Source organism: Erythrolamprus reginae, chromosome Z (genome assembly GCF_031021105.1).
Source record: "Erythrolamprus reginae isolate rEryReg1 chromosome Z, rEryReg1.hap1, whole genome shotgun sequence".
In the NCBI taxonomy this organism is placed as follows: domain Eukaryota; kingdom Metazoa; phylum Chordata; class Lepidosauria; order Squamata; family Dipsadidae; genus Erythrolamprus; species Erythrolamprus reginae.
Window position 1 is genome coordinate 33,653,603 of NC_091963.1, and position 13,021 is coordinate 33,666,623.

Genomic DNA, 13,021 nt, shown 5'->3' on the forward strand with positions numbered 1-13,021 from the left:
ACAGAATGGTATAAATCTGACAACACCGAAATTGCAAAATAAGGAATATCTATAGAGAGCATGTAGATTAAACTTTATATTACAAATGTATCTGGAATGTTTATAGAAAGCACCTATATCCAGTTCTCTATTGGTTCTCCCTTTCAAAATGATTCACAAAAGAGAAAAATACCAGCCATTACAAATCCCCTTTCATGGGAAATGATCATAATAAGCAACATGAATTTCAGGCTGGAAACTATGAAGAAAGATATCTTTCTTTTAAATTGGAGAAACATCTTATTTAACTTCATGCTTTTTCACGAGGTGGGACTGAATTTAGGCTATTGCATCAGTTTGAAAGTTAAATGGCATACAGAATTCCACAGGTTTGATAGCCCTAAAAAATATAGGCAATTTATTTTTGACTCAGAGTTATTGCATTTCTATGGTTATACTATCCATTGAAATGATTGGTCATTAAAGGAAATTCTGACCTCATTCTTTTTAAGGAAAACTACAACCTATAGAGATTTGAGGCATGAAAGTTCTTTTCAGTCTAAGTGTTTCTAGATTATCAAAAATAGAGATGATTTTTACTTTTGTTTGTTTGATAGATTGATTTATATGCTGCCCCTCTCTGAGGACTCGGGGCGGCTTACAACATACAAAAACAACCACAAAATACCTAAATCCAATTAAATTTAAAATTAGCTAATCTGAAAACCCAAACTCCGTAAAAATCAATCATCCCCAATCCTTTGTGGATTAGGAAAATGAAAACATATAGAAGTGTCGTTAATTACATCTGAGTCCAGTTAACTTATTCTTATTGGACAGACTCAGTCCTGTCTTTAATTTACGGTCTGTATTTCCTTCAATTTATGGCTTGACATATGTGAGGTTTCTCAAACAGAACTAAAAGGGAAAAACACACACATAGAAATGTGACAGTTGCCAGCTCAATAGAGATACAGTGGTACCTCGTCTTACGAACTTAATTCGTTTCATGACAGGTTGGTAAGTAAAAAAGTTTGTAAGAAGAAGCAATTTTCCCCATAGGAATCAATGTAAAAGCAAATAATGCATGCAACCCCATCCCAAAAGTCACCGCTTTTGCTTTGCGCCGCTGGGAATCCCCACCTCCGCACTTCCATTGCCAGCTGATGTGCCCATTCTTGCATTGCTGGGATTTCCCTGAGCCTCCCCTCACTGGGAAACCCCACTTCCGGACTTCCGTTGCCAGCCAAAGCGCCCATTCTTGTGTTGTTGGGATTTCCTTGAGCCTTCCCTCGCTGGGATTCAAAGCAGCGCCAGCAAAAATGAAGGGAACCCCAGCGAGGGGAGCCTCAGAGGAATCCCAGCAATGTAAGAATGGGCGCTTTGGCTGACAATGGAAGTCCGGAGGTGGGGTTTTCCAGTGAGGGGACGCTCAGGAAAATCCCAGCAATGCAGGAACGGGTGCTTCGGTTGGCAACGGAAGTCCAGAGGCAGCAATTCCCAGCAGCGGCGGCTCGAGTACATAAGGTTCGTAAAGTTCGAAAGAAAAGGCAAAAAAATCTTAAACACCGGGTTCGTATCTCGAAAAGTTCGTTAGTAGAGGCATTCGTAAGACGAGGTACCACTGTATAAGCAGTGCTATGAATTAAGTAGTAGTCAGATTTTGAAGTCAGTTTAATAACTTTTTAAAATCATTATCAAATATTTTTCCACATAAAAATTCTTTCCTGGATTTTCTCTGAGGTGCTTCTCCCCAACCTAATAACCTACTTACATAATTATATTTTGAGAGTAAAGCTTTTACTCTCAAAATATAAAGTTGTTACTTTTGTTAATCAAAAAATATTACAGGGCTGTCCATAAAATATTACAGGGCTATCCCGAGTCTCTGGAGAGGGGCAGCATACAAATCCAATCAATCAATCAATTAATCAATCAATCAATAAATCCCAGTTTAATATCTTCCTATCCTCCCTCTAAGCTTTTTTTTTTTTTTTAAAAACGAGGATTAAATAAAAATGCCAATAGATTAAAGTCACTGAGTTACAGAATTGGAAGGCCAATAGAGTCGCTGACTCCCCATTCAATGCAGACATCCAAATGAAAACATCTATGATACATGATTTTTGGAGTTTTGAGTTGAATACATTCAACAAAGGAGAACTCTCTCTCTAAAAAATTGGTGTGAACATTTTTTTAAAAATAGAATTGTTCTTATGAATTTAGGTTGAAATTGAATGCAAATTTAATTATGTACAGTGTACTCGTAATCAATGAAATATTTATTTCAGTGGATTTACTTTCAAATATGTAAAGATTCAGATTCAGCATATTTTATTTTCTCATTTATATTTAAAGCATTACTATTTAATTTCATCTTGTACCTTCTAAAATGTTGAATTCTAGATAAAACTGGTACTGAGACTTTGTAAATAACTAAACCTGCAATATTTGTTCCAAATGTAGGTACAGAATAATAACTTTTGAAATCCTTCAGTCTATTTTGTACAGTGTACTCGCACAATGGCCTAGAAATATGCAATTCATCTTATGATAAAATGTAACTTCCATCTCATTATAGTTAATCTCCTTTTGTTGCAAAGGAATTGTTTTCTTCCTTTAAGAAAAGCTTCAATGTAAAAAGAAAAGAAAATGAAGGATCTGTGCAGATATTTTCCCACTGTCATGGTTATATTGTTAAAATTAAAGTTATTTTATATATGTCCCAACTCAAAGCAGCAGTCCTTATACCAGGGGTCCCCAAACATTTTACACAGGGGGCCAGTGTCCCTCAGACTGTTGGAGGGCTGGACTATAAAAAAAAACTATGAACAAATCCCTATGCACACTGCACATACCTTGTTTTAAAGTAAAAAACAAAATGGGAACGTACTATTTAGAGGGGGAAGGTCTGAAATTCATATATGTTTATGTTTTGTTTTTAATTTTCTTTTGTTGACATCTGATTGGCTATACAAGATTTTCTTGGTTTACAGAAAAATGTATAAAGAAAGAAGGAAGCACTTTGGCATAATGGTTAATAAGTTAGAAATATAATTGGTGTTGCACTTTTTGAAGGAACATTAAGGAGGGAATTTAATTAAAAGAAAATGAATGTAACTGGATGACAAAATTAGAAAAAAAAACTTTTGCAACTTTTTTGATGATTGATATTAGTTACTAACAAAATAATGCATTTTATTCATGGAAAATTAGATGGTATACTGTATTGTTTGAATGTATGTTGAGAGAAAAAGTAAAAAAAATTACCCCCCCTCCCAAACAGTCCTTCCTTCCTCTGTCCCTCCATTCATTTCATTCTCCCTCCCTCCCTTCCTTGTTCCCTCCATTTCTCCTTCCTTCCCTCTTTCATTCATCTCCTCCTTCCCTCCCTCTCTTTCCCTTTTCTTTCTTTCTCTCTCTCTTTTCCCTGTGCTCTTGTCACTCACCGGCGGGCTGGATAAATGGCCTCAGTGGGCCACATGTGGCCCGCGGGCCATAGTTTGGGGACCGCTGCCTTATACCATCATGGGCAAATGGATGTCCAATCTTTTCTTGAAAATGTCCTCCACTCACAATTCTGGGTGGTAAACTTGTTGATTAATTGTTCTCATTGTCAGGAAATTTCTCCTTCGTTCTAAGTCTCATCTCTTTTTAAAGAGCTTCCGCCCATTGCTTCTCGTCTTGCCCTCAGGTACCTTAGAACTTAAAGGTCTTAAAAGTACCTGTGAAATTATTGAGAGACAATGCCTAGTCCACACCACCAGTGCTACATATTTTTGGAAGCCTGGTAGCAAGTAGGTTGTTGTATTTTCCCCACATAGAACAGATTACTGCAATCTAAATGCATAGCAATTAATGACATCATTCAACAATATTTTGGTGTGGCACCAATTATACAGAAGATGAGGGAAGCCAGGTTCTGCTGATATGGACATATCCTAAGAGCAGTACCTTCTACCAAGACTTCCTACCATCTAGAACTCAATGGCTGGCTACCTCACAGGCGCCTGAAACAAGATGGTAAGATACTATCAACAAAGATATGGAAGCCGCAGGCCTGCACGCTGGGATACAGCTGACTGGGCAAACTGGCACTCAATGATCCAAAAAGTGGACCCTACTCTTGCAAGAATAAGCTAGGAAGAAGAAGTTGATTTAGTGAGGATATAAAGATTTACTATATTAGGATCTTCAGTCTCTAGTTAGGGCAGTAAATCTGTTATCTATCCATCAGTAGCCAAGAAACCCCAGAAGGATCACCAAATCACACATCCCAAATAATTCATAGGTTAGTATCGCTTCCTTGGGGGATAATTCTGGAACTGACAGAGAATCATGATGGAGAAATTCTACATCTATTTTTCTTGAATTCGACTTCAGAATGTTTCAACCAATCCAAACCTTCACAGCCACTAGAACCTGACAAGTCTTCCACAACCTCATAAAGAGATAGAGATATACTCAGTGAAGGGCTACCAAATTTCTTACTACCACACTGCGGGCGTGGCTTATGCAGGACGGCCTGCATTTTCTTTGAACATCTTTCAGTGCAAATTGGGTGCTCTGGGGTGGAGCTCCACTTTCACTACCCCACTGCATCCCTCCCCCCCCCCATCCAGGCAGTAGCCTACCCCTGGATATACTATGCAGTATCAAGAGCATAATTTAAAGAACCATAGTGGCACAGCGGTTAAAATGCAGTAATGCATGCTAACTCATTGCTCACTGCCAGGAGTTTGATCCTGAACGGCTCAAAGTTGACTCAGTCTTGCATCCTACCGAGGTGGGTCAAGTGAGGACCTGGATTGTTGGAGGCAATATATCAACTCTGTAAACTGCTTAGAGAGGGCTGTAAAGCACTGTGAACTAGCATATAAATCTATGTGCCATTGCTACTGCTATGAATCCAGGGAAGACAAAATACCCTATGGATCCAGTAGTCCCCCCCCCCCTGGCCTAGGACTTGCTTCAGATTATGTAAATATGGACAACTGAACATGATTGTAGATGCTGATGTAATCAACTGTATCAATCAATTCAATGCATTATTCATAGTTATCATGAATCCCAGTCATACCGAAACTTTTCAAAGCAATTGTCCTTGATATTGGTGAATTCTTGCTGTGAATATCGTTTTGGACCTTCAGGATTTTTTTTAAATAGGTAATTCTTACTTATTACCACAATTGGTGCTGGAGCAGTGAAAGGCTACCAAAATTTTTACTACCACACTGTGGGCGTGACTTATGCAGGATGCCCTGCATTTTCTTTCAACATCTTTCAGTGCAAATTTGGTGCTCTGGGGTGGCATTCCCCCGCATCCAGACAACAGCCCACCCCTGTACTGGAGCTTCTGTCACTAAATGAGGTCGTTATTTAGTGAGTCCTGCTCAACTGTTGCCATGGTTGTTGTCAAGAGGCCAAATTCTGATCATGTGACTACAGGGATGCTGCAATGTTTTTAAATGGGGACCAGTCATAAGACATATTTTTTAGCTACTATCATAATTTTGAATGGTTGCTAAACAAACGGTCATAAGTTGACTACCTGTAATTGTATTAAAATATTTTGTTTTACTTCCCCATACAGAAACCAGAACCTTTTTCTACCTGATCCTAAAGATTTCATTTGTTTCCTAAATATTCATTGATTCATTGTATTTTCATTAGTCACACTACAGCTGCTGCTTGCAAAGTAACAAGCAATAATAAAAATCCTTATAAAATATTTCAACACAACAAATAAAACAAATGGTAAGTACTAAAACAGCACAGATAAAATGGATTAGTAAATCATGCGTACAGCATTAAGATAAATGTTGAAAGATCTGAGAAATGACTGACTAAAATTGGCCTGGCTCAAAATACAAACCAAGGTATTTCTGTCCTTTGTTGAGAGTAATTTGCTTTGTTTTCCAACTAATCTAACGTGAATTCTACTTATCATACCAGGACTAAATGGCAGTATTAAATGACATGAAGTGGAATCTATTTGCTTACCTCTCCATTGAAGAAACAGAAAATAGTTGCCACAAGTAAGCCCTGAAAACAAAAATGAAAACCAAATTAATTTAGATTGTTTCTATGATTACAGAAATTATAGAATGAAGTATATGTGTGTGTGTGTGTGTGTGTGTGTGTGTTTGCATTAGAGTGAAATAAATCAGATATATTTTATAACATTTTACTATACATGTGAATATATAACTCTATATAGTAGAGTTTAATAATTTATAATTCAACAATTCTGCTGAAGAGCTATCTAACCTAGCATCCTGTTAGAGAAAACAGACACTCAGGTCACTTATGAATTAATAATACTCACCTGTTTTCTAACACAGGGGTGTCAAACTCACGTTCTCACCATGGCATCATGTGATGTATCAACACTTTTTTCCCTTTGCTAAACCAGGCATGGCCATAGCTAGCTCATGTTGCTTATATCCTAAGATTTTAATCAATATTGCTTCTTCATTGCTTATTTGACCCCTATGACAATCATTAAGTGTCGTACCACATGATTCTTGACAAATGTATATTTTATTTTATGTACGCTGAGAGTATATGCACCAAGACAAATTCCTTGTTTGTCCAATCACACTTGGCCAATAAAAATTTATTCTATTCTATTCTATTCTATTCTATTCTATTCTGTTCTATGACACTTCTGACCCAAGGGCTGCAAGTTTCACAACCTTGCTCTAGTACAGTGGTTTCTAATTTTTCTAATGCTGCAACCCGAGTCTGCGGAGAGGGGCGGCATACAAATCTAATAAATAAATAAATAAATAAATAAATAAATAAATAAATAAGTAAGTAAGTAAGTAAATAAATAAATAAATAAATAAATAAATAAATAAATAAACCCTTTAATACAGTTCCTTCTGTTGTGGTGACCCCCAGCCATAGGTCTAGTGCCAAATATCCCAACAGAGCTTTAAGCTGATTGGCAGAAAAGTCAGAGGGACAGCCCACTGTAAACGCCTGATTGGTCGTAGTGTAAAAATATACAGTATTCCAAGGTGCCAGAATAGAAACTTTAGTTTCTGACACCATGGGAAATTTATCTTTTCCCGTGGTCTTAGTGTTCGTAAACTTCAGATCGTGCAGAATGCAGCTGCGAGAGCAATCATGGGCTTCCCCAGGTATGCCCATGTTACACCAACGCTCCGCAGTCTGCATTGGTTGCCGATCAGTTTCCGGTCACAATTCAAAGTGTTGGTTATGACCTATAAAGCCCTTCATGGCATCGGACCAGAATATCTCTGGGACCGCTTTCTGCCGCACGAATCCCAGCGACCAGTTAGGTCCCAGAGTTGGCCTTCTCCAGGTCCCGTCGACTAAACAATGTTGTTTGGTGGGACCCAGGGGAAGAGCCTTCTCTGTGGCGGCCCCGGCCCTCTGGAACCAGCTCCCCCCGGAAATTAGAACTGCCCCCACCCTCCTTGCCTTTTGTAAACTTCTTAAAATCCACCTCTGCCGTCAGGCATAGGGGAACTGAGACATCTCCCCTGGCCCTATACAGTTTATACATGATATGTTTGTTTGTGTGTATGTTTGCTTTTAATAATTGTGTTTTTAGTGTTTTTTAAATTATTAAATTTGTTTTTACATTGTCTTTATTATTTCTGTGAGCCGCCCCAAGTCTACGGAGAGGGGCGGCATACAAATCTAATAAATAAATCTAATAAATAAACTCCTATGAAATGGTTGTTCGACCCCCAAAGGTCCCGACCCCCAGGTTGAGAACCACTGTTCTAGTATCTTCCCCTGTTTCTCTAATCTCCTTTTAAAACTATTTAAAAATTAATCACTTGAATCAGTAATTATCACCACACATAACGAAAAGAAATTCCATTATTGATCTTCAGTTACATTTTCAATTGATGTGAGACATTTTATTTTGTCTGTCCCGAATTTCACAATTTGTTTCTTACATTTACTTTTCCTTGATCAGAGACAAAACAAATGAACCGCCTTCTACCGCACGAATCCCAGCGGCCGATAAGGTCCCACAGAGTTGGCCTTCTCCGGGTCCCGTCGACCAAACAATGTCATTTGGTGGGCCCCAGGGGAAGAGCCTTCTCTGTGGTGGCCATGGCCCTCTGGAATCAACTCCCCCCAGAGATTAGAACGGCCCCCACCCTCCTTGTCTTTCGCAAGTTACTCAAGACCCACCTTTGTCGCCAGGCATGGGGGAGTTAGGATATTCCTTCCCCTAGACCATTACAAGTTATGTATAGTATGTTTGTGTATCTTTGGTTTTTATAATAAGGGTTTTTTAGTTGTTTTATTAAATTGGATTGTTACATGTTGTTTTTTTATCATTTTTGTTAGCTGCCCCGAGTCTGCGGAGAGGGGTGGCATACAAATCTAATAAATAAGTAAGTAAGTAAGTAAGTAAGTAAGTAAGTAAGTAAGTAAGTAAGTAAGTAAGTAAGTAAGTAAGTAAATAAATGCATGTGTTGCAGAACATAAGAATGCATTAAAGAAAAAAGAAAAAACCTCCTCCCTTTTCCAACACTTAAAAACTACAGGACATGATATTGATTTTGACAGTACCAAATTAATTTCCAAAACAGAACACTACAGCAAAAGAATAATCATGGAAGCCATCGAGATAGAAAAACATCCCCAAAATATGAACAAGCGGGAGGATACCTCCCGCTTACCAGACATCTGGAAACCAGCCCTCAAACGTATCCCAGCCATAGAAACCAGACTCAGAACACACATTGTAAAACAATCAAGTAGCCTGCAAGTTCCAACTACTCAGGATATCATGCCTAATCTACAACCATTAACTAATCAGCATACCTCAGCTACGACCCCAGATGTTACCCCACTGACTCACCAGGAAGTTTCTACACAGCAGGCAATTGCTGAGCCATCAAACCACACCCAGCCACCAGTATTTATAGAAGGAAGGCAGCTCAGGTCTCGCAGTGTTCGCCTTAGAACAAGGACAGAAACACCAGCCTGAAGATGACGAGTGAGACCTCGTGCATGGGCAGAAGCATTCACGAATATGCACAAGCCAGTACTAAAGGGTTTTAGAACCCAACACCCCCCCATACAATTACGCCTTCTGTCTACTGAATAATTATCACGTTGAACTTTCCCCCAAACACTTACCGTATTTTTCGCTCCATAAGATGCAGTTTTTCCCCTCCCAAAGTAGGATGAAAAATCAGCCCCGTCTTATGGAGCGAAGATGCAGGCAGGGAGGGGGGGGGAGGCGCTGGAGCAGAGGGTAGTTTCTTAGTGCTCTTGCCTCCCTCCCCCCCAATAAAAATAGCCAATCACCGACCATTTCGGGTTCACATCTTTAAAAAAATAATGGTCTGGAATTGCTTTGGCTGACCGGGTTTTTTATTTGTAATATTTAAAAAGGCAAGTACATGAGGCATGTTCGCAGGTACAGCTGAAAAGACCGGCAGGCGGTCCCTTGCTCATAACTTTTAACTCTTTTCGTGTCACGCGTCCACAAATGCGAATCACTTGCTGAACTTTTCAAGCCGGTTTTTTCCTCTTTTCCGCCCCCCGGACCGTCCACGTCTATCTCGCAAATGCAGCGCCTCCATTTCGCAGCCGCTGGGAAGGTGAAGAGGAGGACCGGGTGGGCGGGGTTCAAAGCGGAGGGCGGCAATCGCCGCGGTTCAGGGCTGGGGAAGAGGTCGGTTAGCGGAGGCGGAGGCATGGCTGAGGTCTGCGCAACTCCCGGGGAGCTCAGCCTCATGGATAAAGGCATCAAGAGGTGAGAGGCTGCAAGGGAGCGGAAGCCTTTGAGTCTTTGAGTTCTTTTTTCCAAATCCCGACTGCTGCTGCTGCTGCGAGGTTGGATCAATTTTTGCACACTTAGCCCCTTGTCCTTTGGGTGTCATGTAGAAGTGCTGGGGTACATTTGGGGCACAGCTTCACCATTGAGGTTTTTCCCCCTCGACCCTCTGCCTATTTTAAAATAAATCTGAGAGACTATAAGCCTGAATTGTTGAGCCAATTGTTATTTCGTCTTAAATATTATTTAAAATATTTAAATTTTTTATAGTCTTTCTTACTAGTATCCTGGATATAAATATCGTTATATCTTTTTTGGCTCAAAATATTTTTTTTCTATTTTCCTCCTCTAAAATCTAGGTGCGTCTTATCAGCAGGTGCGTCTTATAGAGCGAAAAATACGGTAGTCTAAATCCCTACTCCTTTTTAACAAGAACTGAACCAGTAAACACTTGTAAGAAAATGGAGAGGTAGTCATGACTTTTTGACATCGCCTTCTCTGCCTCCTGTAGATGCCTCTTATAAAATAAAAATAAAATGTGGCATTTTGCAAGTACTCAAGTCATTTGATAGAACGTGGCATTTTCACAAAAGAGTGGAGAAATTTGTGGAAAGAAATTATCATTCAAATGCAAACTTACAGAGGAAATTAATGGTCTGAAAGTACTTATTTCTTTTCCAAAAGAATGCAGGACAAGCCTGTAAGAATTCTGGGACATTTGTAAAAAAAAAAAGTAGCACACCCATTTGGTGAAAGCTTTATTGATGGTAGCAATTGCGATATTCAACCAAAGGACATTACAGCTTTGGATTGGGTAATCTTTTGTTAGCAGAACACCTGCGTTTCCTTTCTTGCTTGTTATTTTCTTGTCTCCATTTCTTTTAAACAGAAGTGGACGTTCTAAAATCCCATTAACAGGATTGCCATTAACTGAGCTACCAAAACCCAACTCTTCATTACATGACACAAGGCTATAAGAAACTCCTTGCTGCCATCTAGAGGATATTTGGATTGTTACAGTTCAGTCACTCATGCCCTCATCACCTCGAGGTTCGACTACTGTAATGCTCTCTACATGGGGCTACCTTTGAAAAGTGTTCGGAAACTTCAGATCATGCAGAATGCAGCTGCGAGAGCAGTCATGGGCTTACCTAGGTATGCCCATGTTTCACCATCACTCCGCAGTCTGCATTGGCTGCCGATCAATTTCCGGTCACAATTCAAAGTGTTGGTTATGACCTTTAAAGCCCTTCATGGCATCGGACCAGAATATCTCCGAGACCGCCTTATGCCGCACGAATCCCAGCGACCGATTAGGTCCCACAGAGTGGGCCTCCTCCGGGTCCCGTCAACTAAACAATGTCGGTTGGCGGGCCCCAGGGGGAGAGCCTTCTCTGTGGCGGCACCGACTCTCTGGAACCAACTCCCCCCGGAGATCAGAACTGCCCCTACTCTTCCTGTCTTCCGCAAACTCCTCAAAACCCACCTTTGCCGTCAGGCATGGGGAAACTGAACATCTCCCCCTGGGCACATTGAATTTATATATGGTATGCTTGTGTGTATGTATTTTAGTATATGGGTTTTTTTAAAATTTTTCAATATTTTAATTACCGTAATTGGATTATGTATTGGATTGCTTTTCACTTGTTGTGAGCCGCCCCGAGTCTTCGGAGAGGGGCGGCATACAAATCCAAATAATAAATAAATAAATAATAAATAAAGATATGTCAATTTTACCTCTTGATATACTGACAAAGGATCCCTAATTATTTGTTGCAGCCCTTCAACTCATGCCAGTCTCAAGGATTAATACCTGCATTGGGATGTGGGAAATGAGACAAATTATAGAACTTGCCCTAAAATAAGTCTTGCCAAGATTTTAAAAAGCTATTTTCTTTCCTCCGCCCATTGCATCCCTCACTCTTCTGAAAAATATTAAATGCAGATTGGAGTTATTAAAACTCTGCATAGTTGTGCTTCAAAAATAAAGACATACACACAGAGACATATTTGTTTGTCTCTCTGTGTGTGTATATATGTATGCATGTATGGAGACACACAAAATAAGTTTTTGCTGTGTTACATACTTCAGAATTCTCTAATTTTTATAAACAATTTAGTAAATGTATATAACATTGCAGTCCTGCATCCCTTTGTAACAGCAATCTTCCTCTTTTTAAAAAATGTTTCTATCTTGTTTATAAAAGCATGTTTGGTCATATACTTTAATGGACACATTGTATTTTACACAAGTGTAACATAATCTGTTCAGATGGTTTTGAAATAAGATTTTAGTTCACTATTCTGGAGGCAGTACTACCAAAGGCAAATGCAACAGTGATGTAAGAAACAATGAAGAGGTTAAAGGCAATAAATGAGGTAATTTCAAAATAACGAACGCTCATTAAAAAAAATAGATTGTTTTGCTTTATAATATTTTGAGCCTGCCTAAAACTATTCTTCTTTCATCAACGCAGCCTTCTTTAACAGAATGACTACTAGATTTCTTGAAAATTACAGCTTCTAGAATTTTGAACCACTAGATAACCTGGTTAAGTTTGCTATTAATCTTGATACTAGCAGTTCCAATAGAGTCTCAGTTTGAAAAAGAATGCACTGCAACATGGCGGTGATTATTTAGGGGAAAGACATTGAAGAAAAAATATACATATCTAATAACTCCAGGAAGAAATCACTAGAAGGTATGCATGGTGTAATCAGTGGACACATTTAAATGCATTTCTTCCAGTATTTTATGCATTATTCCAAAGCATTTATAATATAATCTATCTATGTTTTGCTAGAGATAAGGTACAATAATGTAGTGATTCTATCTCAAACATCACGGGACAATACCCCTGAAGTGCTGTTTCTATTTGAACAATTTTGTAATCCAAATTCTGGAATAAGGGGGTTGCGTACACTGAGCTTCTATAACTTCATTACAGCATACAAATGCAAAAATGTCAGTTCAGGAGTACTAGAACCATTCTGTTTTTTCGTGCCCCACTTCAGCCATAGTGCTGTGGCTTACACAAAACTGTAAAGGTTGAAGCAACTTGAGATGATACATAATAGAAGCTAAATAAAAGTAACAATGCTGACTGATATGTAATTGGAAAGACTGTCCCCTTCTGGGGAGTTAAAGATTATTTTTAAGATTAACGAAGTAGTAACTCCTTTAAAAGCCAAACAGACTTGTTTCCTGTCATTTTATACCACAAATTGGTAATAAATCACAACCATAGCATTGCATGAAGG

General features: G+C 39.1%; 1 protein-coding gene across 5 annotated transcripts in view; it reads right to left on the bottom strand.

Moving 5' to 3' along the window:
- CALCR (calcitonin receptor) overlaps window positions 1-13,021 on the bottom strand; it is a 165,224-nt gene that overhangs the window by 4,367 nt on the left and 147,836 nt on the right. For all 5 annotated transcript variants that reach the window (XM_070726408.1, XM_070726410.1, XM_070726407.1 and 2 more), the window contains one exon: window positions 5,983-6,024. In XM_070726408.1, the coding sequence (XP_070582509.1) occupies window positions 5,983-6,024 (42 nt within the window). The remainder of the gene's footprint in view (window positions 1-5,982; window positions 6,025-13,021) is intronic.